The sequence below is a fragment of the Phalacrocorax aristotelis genome, chromosome 11 (genome assembly GCF_949628215.1).
Source record: "Phalacrocorax aristotelis chromosome 11, bGulAri2.1, whole genome shotgun sequence".
Taxonomy (NCBI): Eukaryota; Metazoa; Chordata; class Aves; order Suliformes; family Phalacrocoracidae; genus Phalacrocorax; species Phalacrocorax aristotelis.
Window position 1 is genome coordinate 22328005 of NC_134286.1, and position 27380 is coordinate 22355384.

The 27380-nt window shown below is 40.5% G+C and overlaps 2 protein-coding genes across 2 annotated transcripts in view; one reads left to right on the plus strand and one right to left on the minus strand.

Moving 5' to 3' along the window:
- LOC142063012 (uncharacterized) overlaps positions 1–27380 on the plus strand; it is a 313397-nt gene that overhangs the window by 28658 nt on the left and 257359 nt on the right. The window contains exons 3-6 of the mRNA XM_075106291.1: positions 986–1076; positions 1451–1650; positions 20070–20153; positions 24182–24269. The gene's annotated coding sequence lies outside the window, so the exon portion shown is untranslated. The remainder of the gene's footprint in view (positions 1–985; positions 1077–1450; positions 1651–20069; positions 20154–24181; positions 24270–27380) is intronic.
- On the minus strand, positions 1742–16403 carry LOC142063013 (homeobox protein CDX-1-like). Its single transcript, XM_075106292.1, has 3 exons — positions 15971–16403; positions 5882–6027; positions 1742–2069 (listed from the first exon to the last, which is right to left on the minus strand). Exons 1-3 carry the CDS (start codon positions 16401–16403, stop codon positions 1815–1817), a joined length of 834 nt encoding a protein of 277 aa, XP_074962393.1. The 3' UTR covers positions 1742–1814.

Sequence of the window (27380 nt, forward strand, 5' to 3'; positions counted from 1 at the left end):
CGCAAAGCTTCAAACTGCTGTTGCCAGCAAAGGGAGCAGCATTGTGAAAGGCAAGAGTGGGAATTTTACAATGCAGATATGCGTCCATTTAAAGTTGGAACTTTACTCTTTAGTGCTGTCCTTCTTGCAACCGCAAAATGATAAATAATATTAAGAAATAGTGAAAACTGCTAGCTCCCTGAGCCATCCTGCTTTCACCATTCTCCTCTACTCCATGTAAGCTTTTTTACCATTGCCCTGATTTTAAATTTGATATTACAATTCAATAACAGACTAATCATTAAGATCTACATGCTCACTCGCTACAGTAGCTGATATCACATTGGAAAATGATTATGAAAAAGGTAATTTATTTTAATGTTCTTTATATACAAAGTAATTTCACATTACCAACATTCTGATGATCTAATAGTACTATTTATTATAATTAAGGAAAAAACCCCAAGAATGTAGTGCCTAAATGACTTAATGCTCCTAAGTCTTATTTGCAACAGTGACAGAGATGTTTGGGAGGACACCTTGATGAAAATTAGTTAGGATAGGCATCCTAAATTTCCAAACTGCTTTTGACAGTGAGGGTATAAATTCCCAAATCACATGCATGCTTTAAAAATGTTCCATTTGCAGACAAAAGCTGTGCACGTGCAATTGATGGTCATATTAGGAAGTAAGTATCCGGATTGTACTGATGACCTACTGAATTCTGCTGAGTGTGGAAGGGGTCAGCACTTCGGGAACTGAGACCCACTTAAAAAATGCCGAGAACTTATATTAAAGTGAAATATTTGTTTGCTTTGTCTTCCATTAATTTGGTTTCTCAGATTATTTTAGTGTCACAATAGCTCTGAAAGCTGGACCAAATTTAAAATTAGTTAAATGCAATTTTTGCATCTTTATCCATGGGCTATGCTGTCTCATGAAATACACTTTTTGAAATACCTATGCTTCTTAAAAGGATTTCCCCCTCTTTTGCTCTTTCTTTTAGGATACAAAATGAGTCTGACATGATTTTTCTTCTATCAAATATGAACTTGGGCCAAGATTCACACTTACAGAATGCTTTCGAAACGTTTATGGTAAGATTGAAGAGTGCATGTTTGTACCAGTGTATGGAGCATTGGAAATCATACCTGTCAAAACCAAAACATTCCAAAAAGCTCATCCCTGCCCTTTGCCCTTAACATGTAGTGAGTGCAACCGCCATGACCCAGGCTTTCCATCCAGTGGGTCAAAACGTATAAGCCAGGTTTTCATTTATCAAGATCCACGTGTAAAGTCCATGAAAGTGAGATTAGTACAGGGAACCTGTGTGGAGATCAAAGGAGAAGGAATATGCTCTTTACCTAGGGATGGGGGACAGACAGAGCACTTGCACACAGCTGCCGGACCTGCCGAGGCAATGTTGTATTGCCTGTGGCCCATTTTGTGCTTTTTCTTCTTTTGCCTGCAGTGTACTGTGACAAGTGGCCGTACCTGCTCCTCAGCTCTCCTCCCTCCCAGTGCCTACCCACCTGCTGCATGGCTGGAGGGATGCTTGCCTTGCGGCACAGGCTCGGCATGGCATCCTCTTGCAGAGGCTCCCTGCAACTAGGACTCCTGGCACACAGCAGTTCCGTTGCCCTTGGGAACCTGCGCTATCCTGCAGACCTGGCAAGTGGCTCTTGGTTTACTGTTCTTGAAGCTTATGTACACAGAACTGTGTCATGCTGGGGACTCCTGCAAAACAGCTATGGCTGTCCTCTCTCTTTCATACTGTAGTGCTCCATGTACTGGTAGTTTATAGTGTCCGTTATGCAGTAGCTCTTCAGGCAGCCTTACTGAGAGGCCACTACCTGCTGCAGGTTCCCGTTGTGCTGCAAACCATTCATGGGGAGCGGAGGTGGAGGAGGTGGAGGGGGGAATAAGGAACTGGACATTTCTGAATGAGTCTGTTGGTCAGGAACCGGCATCGGGCTCGCTGAGCCAGAGTCACTCTGCATAGAGCCAAGATTGCTGCCATCAAAATGAGTCATTTTCTTCTTCATTAATTTTCTTTCTTTGGCTCTGCGGTTCTGGAACCAGATTTTCACCTGCAAAGGAGCAGAGGGAAATTTTTTTCAGTCACTGATAGAATGCAATGTGGTCCTTTATGTATACAGTCAGAGGTCACAGGTGAAATCAATTGCTTGAGGACCACTGAGAAAGGCAGTGGCAAACTGAGACAACAGAGCTGTTGGCTTGTTTTTCATACAGGTAATCTCTCCTATCTGGTAATAAAATGTTTATTAATAGTTGGATAAAAATGTTTTTCAGTGTTAATTTTATTTTTAGGAGGTATTTCTTTATGGAATGAGCTCAGATTTTTTTTTTTGTACAAAATCTAACAGAACGATGTCATGTGTCATAGCGATGGCCAAAAGAATCTGAGAGTAGCTTTACACTGAAAACTATATGCCCTAGTCAGAGCAAGTCAAAACCTGTTACAGGCCTATAAACTGAGGCACAAAAGCTTTCCTGTTAGGATGCTGCACATAAATGTTTTAGCTCCAATACATAAGCCAATGGAAATACACTTCTGAGCAGAATTTCGCCAGTGCTCTACTGTTGGTGCACAATATTGCTTCAAAATATTGCATAAGCGGTGCCTTAATAGCTAAGTGCCTTTTATTGCATGCGTAGGTGGAGCCAGAATCTGCTGCTGCTTCCCACATAGTCCGCTGCATTATACCGTCGTCATTGCTCCGTCACGGAAATGCAGCCATCTTTGGGAAGAAGGGGAGCAGCTATTGAGGAGTGTATGGGTTTTGACTGGGACAGAACAAGTGAGGATGTGAGATGAAGTTGATGAGTAATGGTCAATTGAAAATACAGCAGCACTTGTTCGGTGCGAATGGGTGAATATTCTATGGCAACTGAAATGCCTTTGGACATGAATCCCCAATGCTGGATTTAAAACCGCGCACGCCAGCTATTTATCTTTGGAAGTGGCTCTGTATTATGTCTAGTGAGTGTAATGAGTCAAGCTACCTCACTCAGATATGTTGCGTTTACTTGTTGGTGTTCAGATGGCAAAGGAAACACTTTTGTGACCGTTTTCTTTAACCCGAAGGAAAATCAATGGTTTGCTGAGAAATACCATTTGTTTGGTTAGCCTTTTCAAGAAGCTAGAAAGGGAAAGAGAATGATGATCAGGGAGGAGGTAAAACAGTGAGAGGTGATAACATCTGTGGCTACTATGTTGTGTTTGAAAGGAAAACCAGCGGTGAAGTCCCACAAAACATCTTAAGGAGTCTCTGTGACAGTCTCGGTGTACTCAGCCTTGAGGCATTATTATTCCCATTTTACAATTGAAGAATTCAGAGACACAAAACTCGTGGAAATTTGAACTACATCTCTTAAGTCCCAGGCTATCATCTGAGACATGTGGCAGTTCATTTTCTTGTCTTAGTTTCTGGAATATCATTTCAGTACCAAATTATGTTCCTTTAAACCAGCCTCAAATCCTGTCAGCTCTCTTGCATTCTGATGGTGCTGAGGGTAATCTAGTTTCACCCATGCATTTGCCAAAATGCATGAAAGGATGAAACAGTCTAAAAACCAAACTAACATCTGTTTCAGAATTACCCTCTGCTTCAGTGTTCTTACCTGCCTTAGAATTTAGGTTTTTGTTCTGGTTTGTTATTAAACTGGGGATGCAGATCTACAGCAGTGATCCAGTGAGAATCTGAGTAGGCATTTCGAGGTCATATGCCAATTATCAAATAACTACAAGTAAACGTAGTACATGTAGTACTAGTCTATTAAATACATACCTGGAATGTTAGACTAAAAGCTAACATGGCCAGTTGCATCTGACTTGTCCTTTACCTGTTGCCCTCCTTCCTTTCAGTATTTTTTTCCCCACTGTTCGGTTGTTGTGTAACTCTTCCCCTGACATCTAATTTTCTCTCTTCTTTCTTGTCCTCGTCATCTCCTTTATTTCTGTATCCTTCCTATATTAGCAATGCTTCATTTTGCCTTTTTTTTTTTTCTTTTACATATTATACCTTTCCTTCCTTGTTTAAACAGTTGTTCTTTGTCCTTTTGTCTTGAGATATCCCTTCCAGTGTCCTGGATGGGATTTGGGCATAGCCAGGAAAAAAGCTTTCCCAGAAAATCATGCCAGGTTTTAGGCTGAGTGCAGTGGAACTCGGGATAGGACAGTGTGTGTCCAGAGTCATGTGATGGGGTTGTTTAATTTGTATGACAGGTAGTGGTGGGTGTACAGATTGGGTACTTAATCTTACATTGTCAAAAGTGACTTCAGAGGCGTAGGCTTTATGCACTGGAGTTAATTTCGTTCATGACATATTGATGATGAAGAGGAGCAAATATTGCAAACACTGTTGCCATGCTTCCCCAATATATGTCAAAGAAATGTATCACATCTTTTTTGTATCACCACTTCAAATATACTAACAAAAAGGTTTATCAGGAATTATCACTGAACTAGGAAGTTTCAAGTAAATATTGTTGGTCATTTACAGACGCAGGGTCATAACTTTTAAATTCAGCATAATGAAGTCAAGGTTCTATTAAGGTTCTAACAGCCAGCAAAAAGACACATAGTGTAATTTTTTTTATACCCAGTTGAAATAATTTTAATTTTCAAGAATTAAATACTTGTATTCAGCAGATGATTGGGAAATATTTGCAAATATTTCTATTTGTTTCTCCATCTCTGTAAGGTCTTTCAGAGTGTGCTGTGTCAGACAAGTTCAAGTTGGATGAACAGTGCTACAACTAGGTGGATTTTGGACTATCCCTGCTCAGTAGAGCACATAAAATGATGGTGAATCAGGCATAATCTTCAATGAATGATACTGAATAACAACTGACTGAGAAAACAGTGCTGTTATGATTTGCAGATAGAAAAGGCAGCAAATGAGCATATTGTGTCCTGAAATCTGTTCAGGGAGATCCTTCAGTAAAGCTTTTAGTTTTCTGTTTTGCTGCTTACTTCAGTGTACTACATCGAGCAACTCCCAAGTAAAATGGGACCAAACATATGCTCAGCCCATGCTGCGAGTGTCTTTGTGGGAGATGCAGCTTGGCATCTTATCTGGGTTGTCTGCATGAGCTAGCTGAAGTGCTGGAGAGCCCGAGGCCATGTGCCTGCTTCCCTTTGGTAGGGGGTGGCAGGGGCATTGCAATTGCATGGTTGAAGAGTGCCACACAGACTGGTTCCAGAGCAAATTGTGTATATCTTTTGGCTAGAAAGGACTGTATTTTGGTTAATGTTGTGGGAATGGAAGTGGAGTTTGGAGGAGGTGGGAGGAAATAAGGCAGGAGAAAAGGGTAGCAAATATGTAGGAAATCTTTAACAAAAGGTAAAAGGTAGCCAAAGAAACAAATATTGCAAGTGTCCTGAACGTACTTGAGCTCATCACTTCTGTTCTCTGCTAAGGCTGACCTTGCTGGAATTGCTTACAGAATTCCTGTTGACTTCAGCAGAACCAGGACTTCCCCTTCAGAAGTTCCAGCAAAAATTTCTCCCTGCTACCACTACCCCAGTAAAACAGAGAGAAATCTGGGTAGGATTTTGTTGATATTTTTAAACTGTTGTTGCTCAGGACAGGACTGTACGTGAGACTGGTGTTTGCTTTTTCTGTGTGGGTGCACAGCGCTCTGGTGTCATTAGGAGAGCTGAAGTAGTGCTGATGGGATATTTAGAAATGGGGGCAAACAGGGCTGTTGGGCCATTCAGCTGGATCATTTGAGTTCCTGCACTGCAAAGGGAGCCCAGCCACATTGTTTGGTTATGGGAGGCATTAGCGTGTTTGTGTTCTTAACCAGTATGGTTATGTCCTCACCAGCAATAATAAAGTCAAAGGAAATCCTGAATGGGTGATCCATACTCTACCTGTCTCTCGGAAAGTCTTAGGTTTGCAGCAAGTTCAGACTTCCTCCTGATTGTAATGTATCTGTTGTAATGAAATTCCTTCTCTAATTCTAATCTCTGATGATCTGTGTAAACCACTCGGTACTTCTCTCTTGTTCTTGTTTTACCTGTTTTGAAAGAAGAACACATTGCTTCAAGCTAGAATTTTTCAACTTCAGTAACACAAAATATCTGGCTTTACATTTGAAAATGTTTGTGGGAATTTTAGGCCTGATTCTCTATGCACTTACCCAGAGTAACTCCCTTGACCGAAGTGGACTCGGTCTTGATTTACAACACAAGAGGTTCCAACTGTCAGATTTTGGGTTTGCTCCTCAGCAAATAGGTGATAAAACGGTCCTCATATTCTTTATCACCCTTGTGTTATCATTTGGGAAAGGGATGGCGTTCTTGTTAAGAACAAGGAGCCAGGAAGCCTGGGTTCTGTTCCCAGCTCTGATGCAGGCTTCCGGCCTGGTGTTGAATTGCTCTCTCTCTGTCCCTAACGCTGATACATTGCTACCTGTTTCAGAGGGAAATCCTGAGGGATATTTTACTGTGTAGAAAATACTGAGAGCTTCCAAAGTTTCTCACTTCCTGTTGCTAGAAAAATTAATACAATATTGTGATTGTTACTGCAACTCGGAGGTTGTGTTGTCTGTTCAAGTCTGGCATGGTCTATCCATGACTTGATAATAGCACAGGGAATAGTAACATATATTTTCAGATGACAGGTAATAAAAAAAGAGAAAAAGAAAGCAGTAATACTTAACAAAGCACACTGAACAATCCTGGAACCACAGCATCTGTTCTTTTGCAAGCAGCACTGCTGTATCCGTTTGGCTGTGGGTACAGCTGACTGAAGCTTGCATGGCTCAGCAGTGTCCGGGTCATTAAAAGGTAACGGCAAATGACATGAGCCAGTGAACACAGATGCAAGGAGCTGAAATGTTACAGCTTCCATACAGGGTAATTTCTGAGGACAGAATGTGTTGGCAGTAGGAAAGAGAATTGAGAATGAGAATGGCTACTGATGCTTCCTTTCTCACCCACCTTTCCTCTGTTGTTAATGTTGGCATTAGGCAATCGATGTATCAGAGATCAACACCTGCTTAAAATCAAGGCTCCTGAGCCCTGGCCTAAGGTCTTACTACATTCTTGAAAGATTGGATCATTGCTCTCTTAAGACCAGTGCTACCCTGTTCACTAAGCACCGCCTTACCGATTTTTTTGCTTCTTGTCTGTCTATGTGTCTGGGCATTTCTTCAGATGTATATATTTAGACTGTAAATTATCTGGGACAGGGAATCTATTTTTAGTTGGTGGTTTTTTTGCAGTGTGTTCCACTGCTGTACTGCAGGTGGTGATTCATTGCATCCTTAGTGGTCACTATAGTAGAACAGCCCCCTGAAATTCAGGTTCTCTCAGGTGGTGCACAAAACTCAAGGCACATTGTGGCATGCTGCCTGTAACAGCCTGCTATTGCTGAAGGTGTAGCTTAGCTTCATACAACAGCTCATGTTTGCTAACAGATCTTTTTCTGAAAAGATTGTGTGGATGCCAAACTCTTCAACAAACTCAATTCTGAGTTTGAGGAACCTGCTTTTTTGCACTCCTAATAAGAGCAGTTAATTTTGAATGGAGAGAACTGAAATAGGTTTTTGGGCACTGAGTTGATAAAATTTCAGTCTCTGAGCAGGTCACCATGGCACACCGTCCCATAGCAACCAGATTCTTCCCCCCCCCCCCCCAAGGAGAGACTAGCTGGAGGCTTCATGTATCAGTGGTGTCAAAGGCCTGATTTCTCCCCAGCCCCTCCTTCCAACTCCCCTTGCTTTTGAAGTTTAAGTAGCACCCAAAGATCAGAATTCAGGGTGCAGAACTGTAGCAGAATCTTCAAGTACTTTATCCCTTAATTTGTTATTTAGTTTCACAGGTTAATGGTTTTTTTCCCCCATCTGTGGAGAGGGACATAATATCTCTTTGTTTTAATAGCTAAGCATATTTAAAGTTAACATTGCCTTCCACTTGGTGTATACACTGTATGGTAATGGCTTGAGAACCATATCACTTTATCTCTTCCAGTCGTTACTTTGCTACTTGTAAGAATTTTTGGCTCACCAAGCTATTGTTTGCGTTAGAAGGTTCTTCAGGCTCTGATCCTTTCTGTGGTGTTTGTATAGATCCTAGACTCAGGGCTGTTAAGCACTGGGAGTCCTGGTCAGTGCAATGCTGTAAATAACTCTTGTTACACCTCTGATTCTGGAAAATAACTTGTTCACTCGACGCGACAGGTTATCTCTAGGACTCTTCCCAGGCCTGTGGACAAAGTCTACAACAGAATTTGGTTCTTCAGCTTCCATGTTCCATGGTGTTCAGCCCTGGGAAAGCACCATGCATTGATAGTGGTTTTACAATGCTGTGGACATTTTCCAACTGCCTTGAGGCCATCGGCCTGTTTACCTGGAATATTTCAACTGGGAAAATAGGTGTGTACATGTTTGTGTTTGTTCCTTAGGCTGGGGCTTCTGCTCAATCCAGGCAGCCAAACCCACTTTGACTCAAATCTCTTCCTGTGAAGGTTCTGCTGTGCTGTGCTTGGCTGGGGTGGATAAATAGGACATTCTCATTTCAGTAGCATTTCTATCATTGTGAAACTGTAGTGAAAGCAGAATTAGCTCAATTATGTTTACACTGATAATCAAGTGAAAAGTGCTGTTAATTTTACAACATTACGGTAAGAATTTGAGTCTCTAAAGAACAGCAGTTATTCAGTTCAGTCCACATAAATACTAGGACATTTGTTTTCATTCATTCGAAGTGTAAATTGTTTGTTTAACATATGGTCACCTGTGGTGCTTTAATGCCTCTCTTGATATTTTTGTAACTTTTGATCTCTCTGGCTGGTGGTTTGGTTAGGTTTTCTTCCTCTTTAAATGAGAATTTGGGGTCATTCTATGGGACAAGATGTTTAAAATGTTTCCTTAGTCTCCTTTGTGGTGTTAAGAGGGAGTACACAAAAGAGCAACAAGATGATCTTATCTTAAGCTCTATTCTCATTCAGAAGCCATAGACAAATATCAAATGTTCTTCTATTGCCAAAACAAGGTGGTAAACTTCAAGGTAAACCTTCCTGTTTCTGGTTTTAAGTGCTTAAACCCTTGTTATCTGAGTAGGAGTGTTGGGTTTTTGCTTTTTAAACTGAAGAAGAAATTAAATGTGTGTGGAAAACAGAACTTTCCCCCATAAAGTCTTTTATTTTTGTATGAGTAGCTTTTAGTTTACTTTTAGTAGGAATGAGAATATCTGGTTTCTTTTTGAAGGAAGATTGGGAGCTTTCACATCTAATTTCTTTCTTTAAAGTAAAGAGAGTAATTTGAGAAGTAGAAAAGCAGAAGGAGAAATTTCCTTCCTAAAAGTCAAAAACAGTCTGAGAAATATTCTCTATGATTTGTCACATAAGTCTTGTCTCTAATAACTTGATTTTTTTTCGTGTAGAGTAATACCCTCTGTGAGAGACAACAGACAGTGGGAGCTGAGATCTGCCAGGGGCTCTGAGAGGATACTTTTAGTTCTGGCAGAGCCAGATTTTAGCCTGTTAGGCCTTTACCCAGATTCTCATTGATATCAGTGAGAGTCTTCCTAATGCCTTTGTTGGATGCTGGGTTGGAATTAGTCTGCATATGGCATTTCCTTTCAAAGGCAAAGTACACTTTTCTTTTATTTGCCAAAGTTAACAAACAGCAGCAACAAAAACCTATCGCTAAACAATTTGGGACTTTAGCCTCTAAATTCCATCTGTTAGGTGGAATAGATCCATTCTACTGCACTCGGAGCCAAATCTTGCAGGCCTTCTGCTGGTTTTATTTACAGTGATGCATTTTATTTCAAGGAGAAGTATTACCTGCATAAAATTTGATGTGGGACTAATGGATTCACCCCAGACACAGCAGAAGGATGTTCTTCACTTCTCAGACTTCTTTAGGAGATAATGGTGGACTTTAATGATGCAATCATAAAAGTTAATATTTTTATCCAATTGTTTAGTCAAATCCTGCACCAATTACTCACTTAGGTGAGTGAAATTACCAACATCTAACTTTCTACAGTCTTAATTAATCTTTTGTTAGTGACAGATTATAATTTTAATCAGCAATATAGTGTCAGCTTTTTGGAAATGTGCTCTGTCAGGGAGGGTTATACTGCAGAACTGCAAGTGGTTGGAGAGGTTATTGGTAGTTGGGTGGAAGAAAAATGAAACAAAAGGGCTTTGAAGCAAGTACCTTTGCAGTATGACTGCCTTTGTGTTGGGGGAGTGGATTTCCTGGTTTTAATGAGCTATTTAAGAACAGCGAGTTTTGTCAAAAGGCTGTTTTACAAATAGTGACTGTTGAAGAGTGCCTTTGGAGTAACAAGAAATAATATATTTCAGACTTAGAAAATTTTTGTGAGATACAGTTTAACAATCCTGTTCTATCACACCCACTGTAGCAATTTTTTTGGCTGGCCAAGTTTTGAGTTGGGGGAAGGGAAACGCTTTCCCATTGGTCATAAAATTCACAGTGTATTTCTTCTGAAGACAATAAAGCTAGGAGAAGGCCTCTTTATTTGCTGTGAAAATCATCACCCTTTCCGGCAATATAACTCCTGAAGAAAAGAGGGAGAAGGAAGAGACAAGACTGCATATCAAAGCAAAGAGAAGTGTTAAAAGGGTCTGTTGCCTCAATATGACAGATAGGCCTCAAAACCTCAGACAATGTAGCTGAGGAAAGGAAAAAAAAAAAACCAACCCACCATCGGACCTCACAACTAGTTTACAAAGCAAAATAAATTAGCATTAGAACTAGCCCTGGCCCCTTTTTCAGTGCCTCTGCTCTTAACTTTTCAGGAATACTCTTCGTCTACTGAAATCGGCATCATTCAGAAAATCCAGAAGCTACCTAATTTAGACAGAAGATGTCATAGCATAGAATAATGTTGGATTACTGTCGATTGCAATCTGGATTCCATAGTTCAGCATTTTTTCAAACGGAGTTAATGTCTGTACTTGATGACTGGAAGTTAGCTTAAGCCAGCTCGAAATGTGAAACAGCTTTCTGGCCTGAAGATAGGCTCAGTTCAAATCTGCATCTTTGTTAGCTCAGTGTTAAGAGAGAGATTAGTGTTAGTTTTTGAATTTATAAAGATATGGACTGTCAGAGATCAGGCCCCAGAGTTTTGTTTTGCGACTATCTCTAAGTATTTGTGCACTTTAAAAGTGTAGGAAAAGAGGACAAATTCTCTCTAGTGTAATTTCACCGAGTTAATTGAAGCTGTGAAACAAAAGTAATTTTAAAGAAGTCTTGAGGATGGACATTGTGCTGCACATGATGTTCTGTAAAGTTAAATAAAAAAAAAAAACCCAACACACACTGCCATTGTGTTAGGAAATGTTACATGGATCCAGTCCTGTGTAATGTGGGTAATAACATTCCTGCCAGAAGTCTCAGTGCAATGAGTAGGGCTATTTACTACTGCAGAGTTGGATGCGTAAAGATTTGTGAAACATGGTGAAATTCTATGTTTGTATTTTCTGCTGGGTCTTGATCATTTGTTCTTGTTATACATGTTCAGATGACTCGTGCTGAAAAGAACAGAATAGGATCGTAGAACTGGAACCTTTCAACAGACTTGAAGGATTTTCCCTTCTAGTCTGTCAACTTCTATTTAAAATGCTGATGTTTTCAATTTTGAATATGTTCTGCCATTCTGTAATAAAGCTCATTAGCCAAATTCTGTCCTTCGCTTTGCCAGCTTAAGCTTTTCTATTAATCTTCATCATACAGAAGTAATTTAATCCAAAGCAGAGTCACTTTTATCACCTTTAAACAATGATTGGCCGGACCCCACCCTGTATGGATTTGGTTTGGCAGAAGGACCCAACCTGCAGGAAATGTAGGTGGATTTCTGAGTGGCAAGATCAGGGGAAATCCCATTGCTGATGACTGTGGAGACTAAAAAGATGTGATTAACTGCAATTTTTTCCAAATGTTGTACATTCCTCAGGCATTTGGCATTTTGCAGAAATGGCTTCTTAAGAGGCTTGTTTCTCTTCCTTAGATTTGAGGGAACACAACTTCTTCCTTTGAAGACTAGATGCTCTATGTTTACAGTACATTTGGTAATGATGCTACCAGCACCTGTCGTCATTAGAAAAACCTGTTGTTGTGTCTTCAGAGTAAATTTTTATTGAACAAGAATGACAGGACAGTGGTCATCTATGGGAAAAGTCTCTGCTCGTAACTAGTTAACCTCCTGTTTCAAAACTCGTTCCCTCCCTGTTTTATGGTAACGTAAGTGCAGATCTTAAGACGTACTTTTGGCTTTGTGAACAAATACTTGTTGCCGCTGGAACTGCCCAGTAGTTAACTGGTCAAACTCATTGTTGTGGGCAGTTTTACCACAGATCTATGTTGTTTTCTCATGAAGGCAAAAACTAAAGTCTACTCCTGCACGAGCGTTTGCATACCTCCATAAAAATATTGAAATCATCAAGAGGAGATTTGTAGCTTGTTCTAAGGTGGTTTTATTCTACTTTCCAGCAGAGAATTTCCGTGTAATTATGCTGTGTGTGTGTGTGTAATTACCACCTCAAATCCCTAGCTATCGTGGCTTTGTTCTGTCCTCTGTTACAGCCGCTAGTTGCCCTGGCTTTGCTCGCCCTTTTGAAGCGGTGGTTGAGGAGAGGGGACAGGAGCAGTATAAGGGTTAGAGAAGGGTCTTTTGTCAATTGGTGTTCTTGGCTTAAAATACTAAGTAGTCAATGTTTTCTCCATTGTGTTCTGAGTCAAAACACATTTGTTCTCTCCTGTATCCTGAACACCTCAAGAACGCAGTGACGAGGCATCGGATCCTACATGCACTGCATTTAGGATCAAGTCCCAGCCCTCCAGTTCCAAAGCTGCAGGAAAAGACATTCTCTCTCTGGTTGAAGGATGTCGGAATGATGGATGAAAGCCTTATTAGGTCTTTTCTGCGGGAAATGTATTCCGGTAACACTAGACTAGGATGATAGTCTCACATTAAATACTGAGATCTTCCAGTGGTGTCAAGTAGCATAACCTCATAAACTTCACTTAACACCACTTGAAAATGTGGTTTTATATTGGATGCTGTTTTTAAAGTTAGAGTAAGACATGAAGCAATTTCTTCTTTTGTCCAGGTTAGTTGTGTAGGTAACAGAGAGGCAAAAGACCTGTAGGGCATGAGGCAGTGGTAGAAATTTTAGTGAAGTGTTTTGTCTGTCAGCTGTCAGGTCATGGGACCAGTGAGAGAAGCTAACCATGAAATCTCTGGAGGTGGAAATGTCATTGATTCTGGGCCTTGTTTCTGTAGCTGTTACAAGTCAGACTACTCAATGGAAGTAAACCTTTAGAAAGAATCTGTCCTGAAAGGGATAAGATTACAGGAACATTTCTTGCACACTTTCTTGCAAAAATCACTTGCCTTAATAGTTACAGTTTCCATAATAAAATAGTATTATTGATAACTAGTATTTTGCAAGATGTAATGAACAAATAATTAATTTGTCTAATTTCTGTTCTGATTCCTTCAGGTAAGTCTGAGCCTCAGTTTTTCCATCTTTAAGAACAGTGGCTCATATCTATTTGACAGGGAATAAGGAAAGCTGATAAATAATAGGTGATTCCTTCCCTCTTGCCTATACAAAACCTTACTGAAATTCCTAAACGATTTGCAAAGGGGCAGAAGGGTAGTGTTCAATATATGCATACAGCTTTAAGGATGTGAACAGCAATGGATTCCAGCTCAGAAAATGCTGAGGATTTTGATCATGATCCAGCAACCAGCACCGGTACTTGCAGGTAGCCTAGTCATGCATTTGAAGTCACTCGCACCACTTGCATGCTCAGAACTGAACTCCCTGAAGTACATTGCTAGATCTGACATTGCTGAATAGGCCAAATCTTTAAAAATTATTTTATTTTTTGGGAAAATGAGGAAAACCAAAAGTGCCCCAGAGGAAAAGGAGTGAGTGAAGGAAAAGGAACCAACTCCAGTGAAGCAGATCTATTGGCACGGAGTATTCCTGGCCTAGCAAAAAATACAAGAGGGGGAAGAAGCAGCAGAATTACTTCTCTGTATATTTTGCTAAAGCACGACCCAGTACCCACTGAATGAATGGATCAGCTCCCACTGACTTCAGAAGGCCTTATGCTGGCCCACGGGCATTTGGGAGGATATGCTCTTATGACACGCTGATTTCTTCAATTCTTCTTAAGATGAAGATGCTCAATAGCTTGTTGGACCATTCCAGAATGGAGAGACTCCCAGTGCCTCCTGTGAATGATCTGACCCTTGCAGGCTTGAAATTTGGGAGGTTAGAAAGCCCTAAGCATGCTTCTTGAGCAGGCAGTTAGACTGTTATTGTCTATTATATATATCCCTCTCTCTATCTCACAGTGTCCCCACTACAAAACGGAAAGCACAGACGGATCAAATTAGGTCTTTCTCTCATAGAAGCTGTGATTTAAATCCACAAGAACAAGAGGCAGGTAGGTAAAGAAGAGATGAGAAGTAGTGGGTTTTTGAGCGAGTGTTCTGCTGTCTGTAAATCTTAGTTTGTGAGGAATTTCATTGCCCTTGTAAGGACTATTTAGAAGTAAGCTGGAAGTTTTTGCAAGAGTGGGCCCTCTGTTGTTTTTCTTATTCAATGAAGAACAAATATGATTTAAAAAAACCCAACTACTCTTTTTATTTGCCAAAATTCTTACTCACCCACAGTAACAACCTACTCTGTCCTATTGACTTATGTGGACTCTCTAAGAATGAAAGTTGTGCTCAGCAGGAGTGAGGATAACCCGGTCTGTCCTTATAAATTAGATGCATTATTTTAATAGAGAAAATTTTTCTATATAATCGTTTTCATTTTTACGAAGTATGTTTTAAGTAATTACTTTCCTGTCAGCGACTGATTCAGTACTTGCTTTGAAAACTATTATTTACAGGCATGTGTGGAACAGAGCTGGGGTGGGAGGAAGGGCTGAAAGGAAAGGAATGGGATATAACACTGAAATACTGTGAACATCTCTTTAGGGGAGATACTGAACATCCTTAATTTCTACCGATCTCAATGCATGTCAAAGCTGCTCAGCACCTTGGAGGATCAAATACTTTCACAGAGCGGATTGTGCCTCTGTCTTTCAGGCAGTTTTCCCGCTTTTACTTTTTCTTTCTTGTTTCGTTATTTTTTTCCCTATTCTGTTTCTGGTTTTGGGATGCTCAATATTTGTATTCTTCCTCATCACAATCAAACAGAACCTTTCCTCATGCTTTGTGACTTATTTTTACTGGTTAAATACGATTGAAGAATTGTTTTGTACTCATTGACTGTTATGCATCAGAGGCTGACCTGTTGCTGTATTAACTGATTGTGTTACCATGGATCTTTGTATTCCTGCATATTCTGAGAGCTGCTACTACAAAGTGAAGCAAGCCTTTCCTTATCATTCCTGGTTTTAAAGCATTGACTCATTGTTTGATCTTGCAGATGTTGTTTCATTTCAGTGTCCTGAGGTTTAGAGAGGTTGTTTCTAATACAAAGCCTTGTTTCCAGCCCCCCTACTATACATATATTTTACTTGAACTTTTCATATGTACTCTAAAACTTGAGGAAAACCAGCGAAGTATAAGTGGTGGTGAAATACAACGCTTTGATCATGATTTCTTTCTGCAGACATGCTGCTTCATTCCCATCTATAGGACTCGTATTAAAAGCAATTATTTATCACCAATTTTTTTAACATAACTGAAGTGAAAATACTTAACTGTCAAAGGACATTGCTTTTCATTTGCCTCAGCGTTAAAGGTCAAAGAAACATAAGAAGTAGTCAGCTGATCAAAACCAGCTTCCAATAACTGAACCAATATTTAACTGCTAGCAGGAGAATCCTTCAGAGCAGTTAGGATCTTTGTTAAACAGTACACTTCCCTTTAAACAGGGAAACTGGAAAAAAAAAACCCAACAATCAAAAAAAAATTTCTTCTCAGCATAAAACCTCAGTGCCCCCATACCTGTAGAAGTGGATTGCACCGTTTTCCTCATCCATTCGTAAGAGCTGTGCCTTTGGCTGTTGGGAGAGATTTGCTGTGTATTAATTGTTTCTACGGGAGGTAACCCCCCGGATCCAGCGGGATGGAGGGAGCTGTAATCAGCAGAACTGTAGGAGACCTGTCCAGGAGGCGAGCCATTGATGTGTGCAGCAGCAACCGTGCTGGAAGGTCCTGGGCCGTAAGCGTTCCAGTCCTCCCTCTGTGGGCCATAGTGAGATCCCCAGGTTCCCGCCGGCTGCCCGTGGGTGTCCAGAGTTGGCACAGGATGATATCCCATGTAATCTGAATAGGGCGGAGTGGACACAAAGTTTTGCACTGGCAGGTTGTTGCTGCTGCACCTTGCAGATCCCGGATACATGCTGGTTTCTTTATCCAAAAGATAACTCACATACATGATGCTCACAGCCTGGCTTTGTCTTGCTGGGACATCCTGCTCCTCACAGTGTTTGTTTGATCTCTCTTCCCCTCCTCTTTCTTTCTCTCTCTTTTCTAGCCCCGACTGGCTCTATAAATGACTCACGCTAGCCCTGATGTCCCTTTACTACACATGATTAACAATGGTTTTACCAGGTGCTGGTGGTAACAGTTTACTAAGGTCCTGCCTGATGTCACAGATAACTGCCTGCCCCAAAATTACATTTGCATTCAAATGAAGGGCTGACCATGCAGGCAACCCCACCTTGCTGCTAGTTCTGGTGCTTCCTTTCTCACAGACCCTTTATGTATTGCCATCCCGGTTCTATACTTTTTGAATGTAGTTTGAATCTCGTGCTCCTCAAGCGAAGTTGCGCACGTAGTTAAGCAATAACTTTGTGCAGTAACGGTAGTACTTTTCTTGATCAGTGCATATCAGAATCTAACTTCAGGCACTAGGTTATAGTTAAAGCCTGGTATCTGCTAGTCTGGTAGTTCTTTTGTTAGAATGTGCTATATTTTTTTTTTTAACCTGAAAATAAAGGACCAGCTCAGTCTTTAACTGCAGCTCTTAGAGTTTCTCACAGGAGCACTCTTCTTGACTTCAGCTCTTAGTCCATGTGGGAGAGCACTCAGAAACCACAGTAATCCTCCTGCTTTTAACATTACAAAGGATATACAAGAAGTCTCATAGTCATTTTGAGCATTTGTTCATACGAATAGTCTTGTTGATGTTAGCAAGCCTATTCATGAGCTGGCTGCTTGCCACAGTGATTGAAGTTTCTCTATTCTAACCTACAACGTTAACAGAAAGAGAATCTGTTATTGAGAGAATGCAAAATTTGTCACTTTCCCTATGCTTATGTCTCGTTTGTGATATTGAAATGAGTGGTAGTTTTCCCTAAAGGTTTTTCTGTTCTCATTGCTGTGCTTGTTCGCAATAAGTAACACCTCTTCTTAGAAATATGGGAACAAATTCTAACTTTTTCGCTCAAAAAAAGTAGTTTCCTAACTTTCAGGAACAATCCTGTTTGTAAGTAACATTCCTCTCAGACAATCTCTAAGCAGGAGCGAGGAGAGAAAGTGTTTATATCTTTTTTTTTTTTTAAAACGAGATAGATACCTTAGCATTGTCTCTTAATGAGAATTTACTCTGTTTTCATTCCTGTTCCTTTAATGATGTGATACTTAATTGCACCTTTATTAATGAACCAACTCGTTAAAAGGATTTTTTTTCTTAAACAGGTGCAAAGTATAATGAGTTTTTTCTTTGTTCAGAGGTGTATTTTTTTCTTTGAGGGTCTTTTACACTTAAACACCATTTAAACTTACAGGTTCCTCCTTCTGGTTCTCAGGAGGAAAGAATCACTCGGCACACCTGGCAACACCATGTTTCCTTTTGTGAGGGAATGGTGTCCTTAGGCTGTATTTACAAGGTGTTTTGTAGCTGTAGTTGTGGAAAAACCTTTTCGGACTCTGAATTTCAGGGCTATGTGGAGAAGCACAGGCTGCCTTCGCTGAGTATTTAAGGCTTTCCTACTGTGCACTTTGGTAAAACCTGCGCTTTTTTACATCTTGTTTCTTGTGAGTTTTTGGAGGATGATGTCTTGCTGGCATAACTGTTGGAAGGTATTTTAAAACTCATTGGGTAGAGGGAAGCTGGCAGAAACTGTTTCTTCTGCTTGCATATGTGAGCTTGTTCAGCTGCAATTTACACATCCGTGACAGCTGGCCATTCAAAATGACCAAGTATAGCTGCTGCTCTAGACTCCTCAAATCTGGGGGAGTCAATAATCAGTACATCATGTATCTGAACAGCTTAATTCTCCTGTATCGGCAAATAAATCAGATTAGCTTAATAAAGAATTAGGTGTCTCTAGACAGCCTCTATCTGTAGTTACCAATGCAATGGGATTTAAATATAGCTTGCTCTCTCTCTCTCTCTCTCTCTCTCTCTCTCTCTCTCTCTCTATCTATCTATTTTTGCTAGAGCATTTCACTCCCGTTCTCAGTCACCTGGCGCAGAGCAGTGTGGTTGCTTGGTAGCTCTCAAGTTCAGACTGTATTGAAATAGTTACAAAGAAAAATTCTTTACAGCTTTTTGTTGTATCTTGATTTCTATTTCATTTCTTCCTCTTCCAAACTGTTGAAGGCTCGTCCTTTTCAGCAATTCTACACCTCTCCTGGATGCAGGTGTACCAATAAATCAGCCAGAGGAAGAAGTGACATTTGCTCATTTACAGCACCTGTACATTAGCTGTGGACCTCCAGCTGTCTGGAAAGTGTCCTAATTATGTTCCTTTGACAAAACTTCTCCTGCAGGTCTTAGCTACTGAATATACCAACGGCACAATGCACTGCAGAAGGGCTGGGTCTCACTACATAGTTTGGATCCTGAGCTGCCCTTCCTTGGTGCTGAGGAATGTTGGATACACCACGCTGCAGTTGTGCGTTCCTTCTCTGTCCTAGGGTGACATCATCACATAGGAAACATTTATACCATTATGAGAAAATGGATCTAATTTCGTTCATGAAGCTACTGAAAGTAGTAGAATAGTGTTTATTCATGTTTATTAAAATAAGAAATTACTACTTATGACATAAAAATACCTTTTGATGCTTTCAACTAATGTGTGGATCTACTGACATGGGTGGAGACTGTCGTCTTTGTTCCACACTGCATAAAGAAAGTACTTTACAATATATGATTGTTAAACTGACAATACTTTACTCCTTTGGCTGCATGGTGTGACCACTAAGAAGGAAACTGCTTCCCTTGGATCCCCAAGTACCCTAAGTTGGTCTGATTTCAGCAAGCTGTATTTTGTTTTCAGTTAGTCCAAGTTTTTTTAAATTTATATCATTGGAATCTAACCTATTAGTTGAATCATGGTCTTTAGACTTAGATGTTTTTTAACTGCCTGGGGTATGTGAATAATCACGTGCTGATATAGTTCATTTAAAACTAAATGTTTTCAGAGGTTCTCAAACAAAAAGTATAAAGGGATTTGGATTTGAGTTCCTTTTCACACTTTCTAGCAATAATATGTATTAGAACCAGGTGTTGTTTTGGGGACATCCGTCTATACATATACCCAGTCCTTTATAAATATCCATCCTTCAGTCAAAGCTTCTTCTGGAAAGAAATTCAGCAGTTTTTCCAGTTAGTTGTTATAGCTGCAAGGTGTTTGTACGTAGTGTGTGTACAGTATTTGGACCTACTTATTTTGGTGAATAAAGCTTAAAGTCTGTTAGAATGCACTAATACAGTGCATTCACATGTGAAAAAAAATCACAGTTCACTTCGCACAGGGGTTCCGTAGGTAGCTGGTGGCACGTCAGATGCCCAACATTTTCATGTACATCGATATTACATACAGCAAAGTTCAGAATTTGGGACTAAATTGTAGATTTCAAATGGAGAGGAGTTTTGGTTCAGGATTTTAGCCCATTTTAAGGAAAATTGCCAATCTAGTTTGAGTTCTGAACTCTTCCTCTCCAACTTGGTGAGGTTTAGAACTTGCATTTTACTACTTGTATTATTTTGCTAAAAATCCTGTACTGACAATTCTAAACTTCATTTTGCAGTTCTGAATAAAGCACTCTGCAAACATTTTGGTTTAATCCCTTATGCTTTGATGTGCAGGAATGATAGCTGCTGAGTAGAAGAGAGGTCCTTCCAGAGCAGGAGCTTGAAGCAACAAAGCAAGAATCTCTGTGTCTTTCTTGAGTAAGTTTTCCCTATAACTGTATTTTGAAGGATATAGTAATCTCAACCTTTACTATCCTTCTCATGTTTGTTTGACTGTAATGTAGCAAAGAAAAAGGGGAGACTGATCTTTAAATAGCTGCCTTGAGTGACAGCTGCCCTCGTGTGAGCTATTAGCAGTTTCACTGGCTACAGGGATGTACTGGAGGCCTGGCACATTAGAAATGTCATTGCCTTGTCTTTGATTTTTTTTATGAGCAAATATTATAGAGCAGATAATGGGTCTGATTTACAAAGGCTGAGCAAAAAGCAATAAATGGCATCCAAATTCATACCATAAATTTCATTAGGCATATTCCGTCTTTTATAATTCTTTTGTGAGAAGCAGCATTAAGGCTAAAAAAGCAATTAAGGTGGAATTAATTGCCTTGTAAAATATTATTCTGCCTTCTTAATAGCATCTATTATGTGATAATAAATCCCAACCATTATCAATATGAAATGAGATTTCTCCAAATCGATTTGTGAAGAGACCAAACCCAAAATCTTATACATCGAACAAATACAGTGACAGTTCTGTGTTCTGGGCTCATGTTGAGAAGGCAAAAGATGAATGGAAATGAGAAATTGTCCTGAATTATAAAGAGAGGAAAGAACTTTATGGTTTTGAGATGAGCCTAAAACATCCTCACCTGATGGCCTCTCTGATATACATTTTCCAGTTCTAAATTTGAATGTTTTCTATATTCTGAGGTTAGGAAGTAGCATCCACCGTAGATACTAGTTGGGAAAACACCTCTTACGGTGGTTTTGTCAGACACTGCAGGTTGATGATGTGATAGCTGTGGTCAGAGACTAGGTGGGAACGTTGGAATGCTCCAGTCAACTTGGATTGTTCCTGTTCTGCTACGTACACGGGGCTCCAGGGCTTCCCTTTGCCATGTCATAAAGCCATAGATCTGTGAGGTTGCATCCTAAGCTTTCTGTGCTGATCTGTCTCAGATTGTAACCGTGTCACTCTCCTGGGATGTAGGCCTTCTACGCATCCATTTTCTTATCTACAGACTTACGGAACTGCAGTGGCTCGTCTCAATTTTTCTGAGTTTTCATTTCTCTCTCCCCCCCCCCCCCCAAGAGTAGTGGCACTCATTTTTGGAGGGATGTTTTGTTCTGGCCCCAACACTGATCCTTTACTCCTGTGAAGCAATGGGGACAGCTAGTGGTCAGCTGGCTGAATGGCAAGGACGTGGTTCAAATTTTTCAGTGCCTATGTCCTCATTCAGGTTTCAGAGTCCTTGCTCTGTTCTGTACGGAACAGGAGTGCCTTAAGTGACGGGCACCGTGCCAGTCATGCCCAGATGCAGGAAGCAGCAAAGCTAGTGAAGGGTCCTGGCGTAGGATTTTGGTTATGTTGCGGGGATTTTTGCTGTGCTATTTAATTAACTTTAACATCTCTCTTCTGAAACTTGAAGTAATACTATTATGGAATATGCCAGGCTTCTTAAAGATAACTTTTACAAGTAATTTTCTGTTTAACAGAGAGCTGAAAGGTCTGAACTGTGCTGCAATACAGAGTTGGAGTACCGAGGTGCCCAGCTCAGTGTGTGAGTGTGCAGGGCTGCTCCCTGTTCCACTGTTCCATTGCCTCTCCTCTTATTTAACATGGCATCTGGTCAGAGTGCTGGTATTTCACACCCACTTCACACCAGGTGAGGTGATGACAGCAAAGAACTAAAAGCAGGACTGCAGTATTTTGATCTTGTATTCTCTAAGGAGTATCTTTGTTTCTAATGTATTTTCTTTGTTAATCGGTATTTATGCTCTTAAAAGAATGATACCAGCCCCTAGGACGGCCCTGCTTAGCGCTCTGTTGTGTAAAGAGAGGACTGACATATCTGAGCAGGTCATAAGGGGTAGAAGTGAGGTAGAACGAACACTGAGATCAATGATTCTCAGTGCCACTAGTTTGTTCAGTTACCTTGGGCTGACCACATAATGTGTGTTCCACATTAACCAGTAAAACAGAAGTAACGCTCATGAACTCATGTGATGTGATAGAATTTAATAAATGCCACAAAAGAGATCCTGTATGAGGAGTGCAAGACACAACTTCTTTCCTTCATCACTTGTGCAATGGATTAGCTAGTGTATGTTGACATATGTTTAGCATGGCTAAAGTAAATGGCTGTCTGGCCAGAATACTGAAAATGTTACTAGTTCTGAAAAGAATATCTCTCTTCCTAACATGTATTTTCAGGATGCTCTGCGCTTTGAATTTTTAACACCTTGCAATGCGCTGCATCTCCTCAGGCTGCGTGAGTCATGCCACTTACGCAATGTGATTGAGAGTGGTGAAATTCTTGCAGCCTAACCTGATAATTCTCTACCAAACGTAGGAAATAACCAAAGGGATCTGCTCAACAAGCTTTCCAGAACAAAGTACAAACGGATCTGAAGTCCCTGCCTCAGCCTGCTTCCATGTTGCCACTGCTGCAGGGCCTCAGCTTGTCATTTGACTGCCTACAGGAATAGGAAGAAAAACTTGTCCCACAGCCAAGAAGCCCACTTTGGTCAGGTCATACCTGACATAGCAGCAGACCTGTTGCATTACAGAGGGTTTTCAGTCCCTGCCAAAGCCGCCCAAACTGTGAGACGGTTGCTTGGTATGACCCGAGTGGCCAGCTGAGCTAAGTACAAGGTAGTCTGGCATTCCAGTACTCTGGTTTTTCTGTATTTGTCTATATATGTTTAGCAATCCTTTGCTGGTGGAAGCTTGCATGTCTTCAGGTCTTTTGAAATTTAGAAGAACTGTGTTTAAGCTGTGTTATTTTTTAATATATGGCAAAACTAAATTAGGGCTGCTGAATCCTGTCTGGTGAAAGTCTTTTAGATATTGGTTTTAAGAGCTCTGTGAACACAGGTCTCTAGGAGCATATTCTGTTCTTTGCACCGTAACTAGCTGCTGGCCACAGACTGTATGTGGATTATTTTAATCTAATTCTTAACTAGCATAAAGGATTTTTCCTTTTTTTTTTTTTGTTGGGGGGGAGGATATTGCTGCTGGAACTAGGGTGCTTCCCCCCACCTCTAGTAGGGACAGTATCCCTGGATATGACGGTGTCTCAGTATAGGTGACTGAGTGATCTACAGCTGCATTTCATACAGCTGTATAGTCTCCCATGAATTAAAAATAGTCACGGAAATAGGCTCTCATCCAAGTGATAGTTTCCACTAGGTGGCACTTTCAATACATAGCATAGACAAAGCCTACATGGCTGATTAAGTACCCCTATTAACTGCTATTCAAATTTGTAGTTAGTAATTGACCAAGCTAAAAAAGGATCAACGTAGTGCTGCCTGCAGCAAGTTTCACAGCTCCTTTTAACACTAACGTTGATTAAATCCCCACCCCCAACTCGGTGTAAAAGAGAATGAGCTCAGAAATTTTCCCCTCTCCAAATCCCTGCATCCAGCCTTCTCCACTGCCCCGCCAGTCCCCCTCCTCCCCTAACAACCCAACTAATCTTTTCTCTCCCTGGAAATCAAATGTAACAGTGTTGTTGGAAAAAAAAAAAATTAATTTTAAGTTGTCAGATACAACCAAATTGAAGTCCTTGGATTTCCCCGCTGCTAATAAACATCAGCGGGCACCAAACACCATTGCTTTGCGCCACACTTCTTCCAACCTGGCTGGCCAAGCTCCATTCCCGTTGCTGTTCAAGGCTCTACTCAGAATAGTGCAGGAGGCTGGGAGATGCACAAATAAAATAGGCCAATAAGCAAGGACATAAGTGACAGTGGAAATAAAGGGCAGAGAAATAAATGACTTGGAGAAAAATGGAAGTTGCAAAGGGAAAACTGCGTGGGGACCTGAGCAGTATTAGTTTTTGTACTTAGAGGATGGTTGTTTGAACTTTCCTAATGTTTCATTTCTGGGTTTGGAGCGCTTTACAAAAATGGGTCTCCTGAATGCCCTTTCTGTACATGAGACTGGGGACCAAAAAATCTCACAATGTAGAATTTAGTTACACTAAAGCTTTGTTTTCCAGCTCCTGTAGTTGCCAGTGCTGTTGGAACTGCCCAGGAGCTTCACGAAAAAAATTGAAGGAAGCACAGGAATTCTCGCTCTGCTTCAAGGTGAGCGAGTTGTAATCTGTTCAGGAGGGAGTATAGGCAAAACCTAAGAATGAGAATATCCTCCATAAAGCAACTTGATGTTCTTTACCCAAACTGAAAGCTATTGGGGAGAGGAAAGAGGTATTGAGAAGGCTTTAAACCTACGTGTCTGTAACAGAGTCAAATGGACTGATACGGGCTCAGTGGTCAGCACATGTCAGTTTGCTGCCAATAAATACACTACTCGCTGCTACTGCTTGTGCTTGTTATCGTGGATTTTGGAGTGTACAGCTGTTTGGTGAGAGTAGAAACAACAAAGATACTGAACAGCTGCTGAGGAAACCTGGATTCAGTTTTCAGCTCAGATCACCAAGTTCAGTTTTGCTGTTGGCACATTAAATAATGTGTTCAATTTACAGCAGTGCAATGGATCTTGAACTGTTCAGGGGTACAATGATGAAACCCTGTTCTTCACCATGCGTTATAAACAGATGAGCTGAAGTCACTAGGACAACTGAACTGGATGGCATCTCTTCCAACAGCTCTTGTTAAGGACACAAGTACATTCTCAGCAGCTGAGATATGTGTTTTTGAGTATTAAGCTTGTATATGGTCTTCTGAGTGGTTTATAGGGTTCAGAATTATTCAGTAAACTCAAAAAAAGCCTTAAAGCTATTTATGTTGACTGTGCCCTTTTGAGGGAAGCTACTCTAAGTAGTAGGCTTGCAATTAGCATCGTTAAAAATTCATTATGAACCAGATGAGATTATTAAAAATAAATCAAATATTTTTGGTTCACTTGTTCTGATTAGCTGAATGTATTTCTGCAAATCCCAGTATAAACTCATGAGTTGGAAGCATTTGAGTTTGGTGTTAAAAGCAAAACTTCCAATGTCACCCTGAAAGAAGCTCTGAAGTGTCTTATGTGGGAGGTTGGTAACTACAGCTGTTGCTTACAGCACACAGCATCTGCAACATTGAAGCAAAAGATGGGTTTAAAAATAGAAATGTGTGGGCACTGAATCTGCTTATTTGGGAAGGTACCACACCTCTCGTTGCCCAGTGAGTGACCTTTCTGATTGTAGCCTTAATGTAGTGTGCTAAAGAACCTGGAGCTGGGAGGCTGTTACTCAGTAACTCAGACCTCGGAACCTGTGGGGAGTTGCGCCAGCAGACAGATACAGCCGCAAACGGTTCTAAAAGGGAAAATGCATGGATCCTTCTCTCTGCTTTTCTTTAAAAGGTGCTAAGTGGGAGTGGCTCCAGTTTTTATACAAAGACAAATGGCATGTGCAATTTACTGCGGCAAGATATTATTCAGAACAAAGAGCTTAAAAGGATTTGGATGAAGATGTGATAATTACATGAGTCATAGGAAATACAGTGTTTAAGGAATCTCAGTCCTTGTGCTTCAAGGTACAGGTTGTCAGGGGTAGTTTTCCAGAATTGCCTAGTGTGTGTTTTACCAAAGTTTCCCTGAAGTGTCTGAGTTTAGGTTCTGATTATTTGGAAGACAGTACACTTAAATAAAAGCATCATTGCATTCATTTTGCATGACAATCCTTGTTTCCACTATTACAGCTGTATAATAGTATTTAATATATTTGATAGTGCCTTGTATTCATGAAGATCGAAGTATTTTGCAGATATTGTCTATCTTTATGCTTCTAGGAGCTGGAGAAGTATTTCTGCTCAAATCTAATCTGTTACACTACCACTTCTGTGGCCGCTAAACTGAGCATGAGATAGTTCGGGAGTAGATGATTATCTGCATAGATACTTCTATGAACTATTTATAAATCACTTGGCATAATTATATGGAGTAAGGGCATCCTGAGAATAAAGAGTCATGGCTAACAACGTCTAGCTGCATGTTTGCTGAGCTTAATATCCTACAGATGCTTTTCCTGCATATCTAGTTATTCACATATCTACTGCTGGTGGAACACAGGAGCATCTCACAACCACTACGTAGGTTGGCCTCCTAGTACCTCTTGTAGGTACAAAAATAATATTCATTTTCTATGGATTGACAAATAAGGGAGAGAGAATTCATCTGGCAAGAAGTCAACAGTACAGCAAGAACTTTAAGTACAACTGGAATATATCTCTTAAAACACAACACAATGTCTTACCTAGTGTGCCATTCCTTCTCCTCCTTTATACTTGCTAAATTACCACTGAGCGTATGGCCCAATGCATTGAGGCAGTGCAACTCTGATTATGGCAATTGGAACTGGAAGGGAAAAAAAGAAAAGCATGTCAGAACTCATCCATTGTATCCCAACTTCATTTTGCAAATCATCCTTTTGAAGAGACACAGTCCTAGTATATGGATTTTGGAAAAATAATTAAAGAATACACTTTTTGTATTAGTTTTTTTTAATTGTTCCTTGGATTGCACAGGTTGTGAGTCTCCAAAAGATACAGGCAGTAAAATGAAAAGCAAATCTAAAGCGGTATAAATCTTCCTCCAGGCCTGTTCAGGTCTTTCAGCACCTAAGTACAGAGCTGTGGAGTGGAAGGCAGTATCCATTCGGCTCACTGGACTGAACTGGGAAGTTGATGAGAAAGTCTCAGCTGGCATAATTTACGTGCAGAAATGCTAAATGAAGGTGAAAATTACATCAGTTCATTCTCTTATTTCAGTCTCTGTAGCTGTTGACTGACACCTGAGTTTAGGTTTTGGAAGATGCTGCTTGTGTATTAACGAGAAAGAATAAAATAATGTTGTAGTAGGTTCGTTCTTTTCCAGCGTGCCTGCCTGAAGTAATTTTTCCCTGCCACAAAAGGCTTTACAATGAAATATTATGACCCCAGCCAGGCAAGGTCCTGTGCCAAGCAAGGCAGAGAGACCTTTCAGTTTTGAAACCAGTGCAACAGGGCTGTTGCCAATGTGGCAGCAGATCAAAAGATACGGTGTGACTACAGAGTGCTTGGTGTTGCTATGGCAGACATTTCTCAATAGCCATCAGTCACACAGAGGAAGTCTCACAAATACAGAGTAAGCAGGATTATTGTACCAGCACCGTTATTCTACACAGGCTTTAGGACCGGAAGAATTATTGGAAGTGCCTGGCTGTCTTAGTTCTGTGGTTGTCTTTAACTGAGTCCTCTGAGCAGTGATCCTTA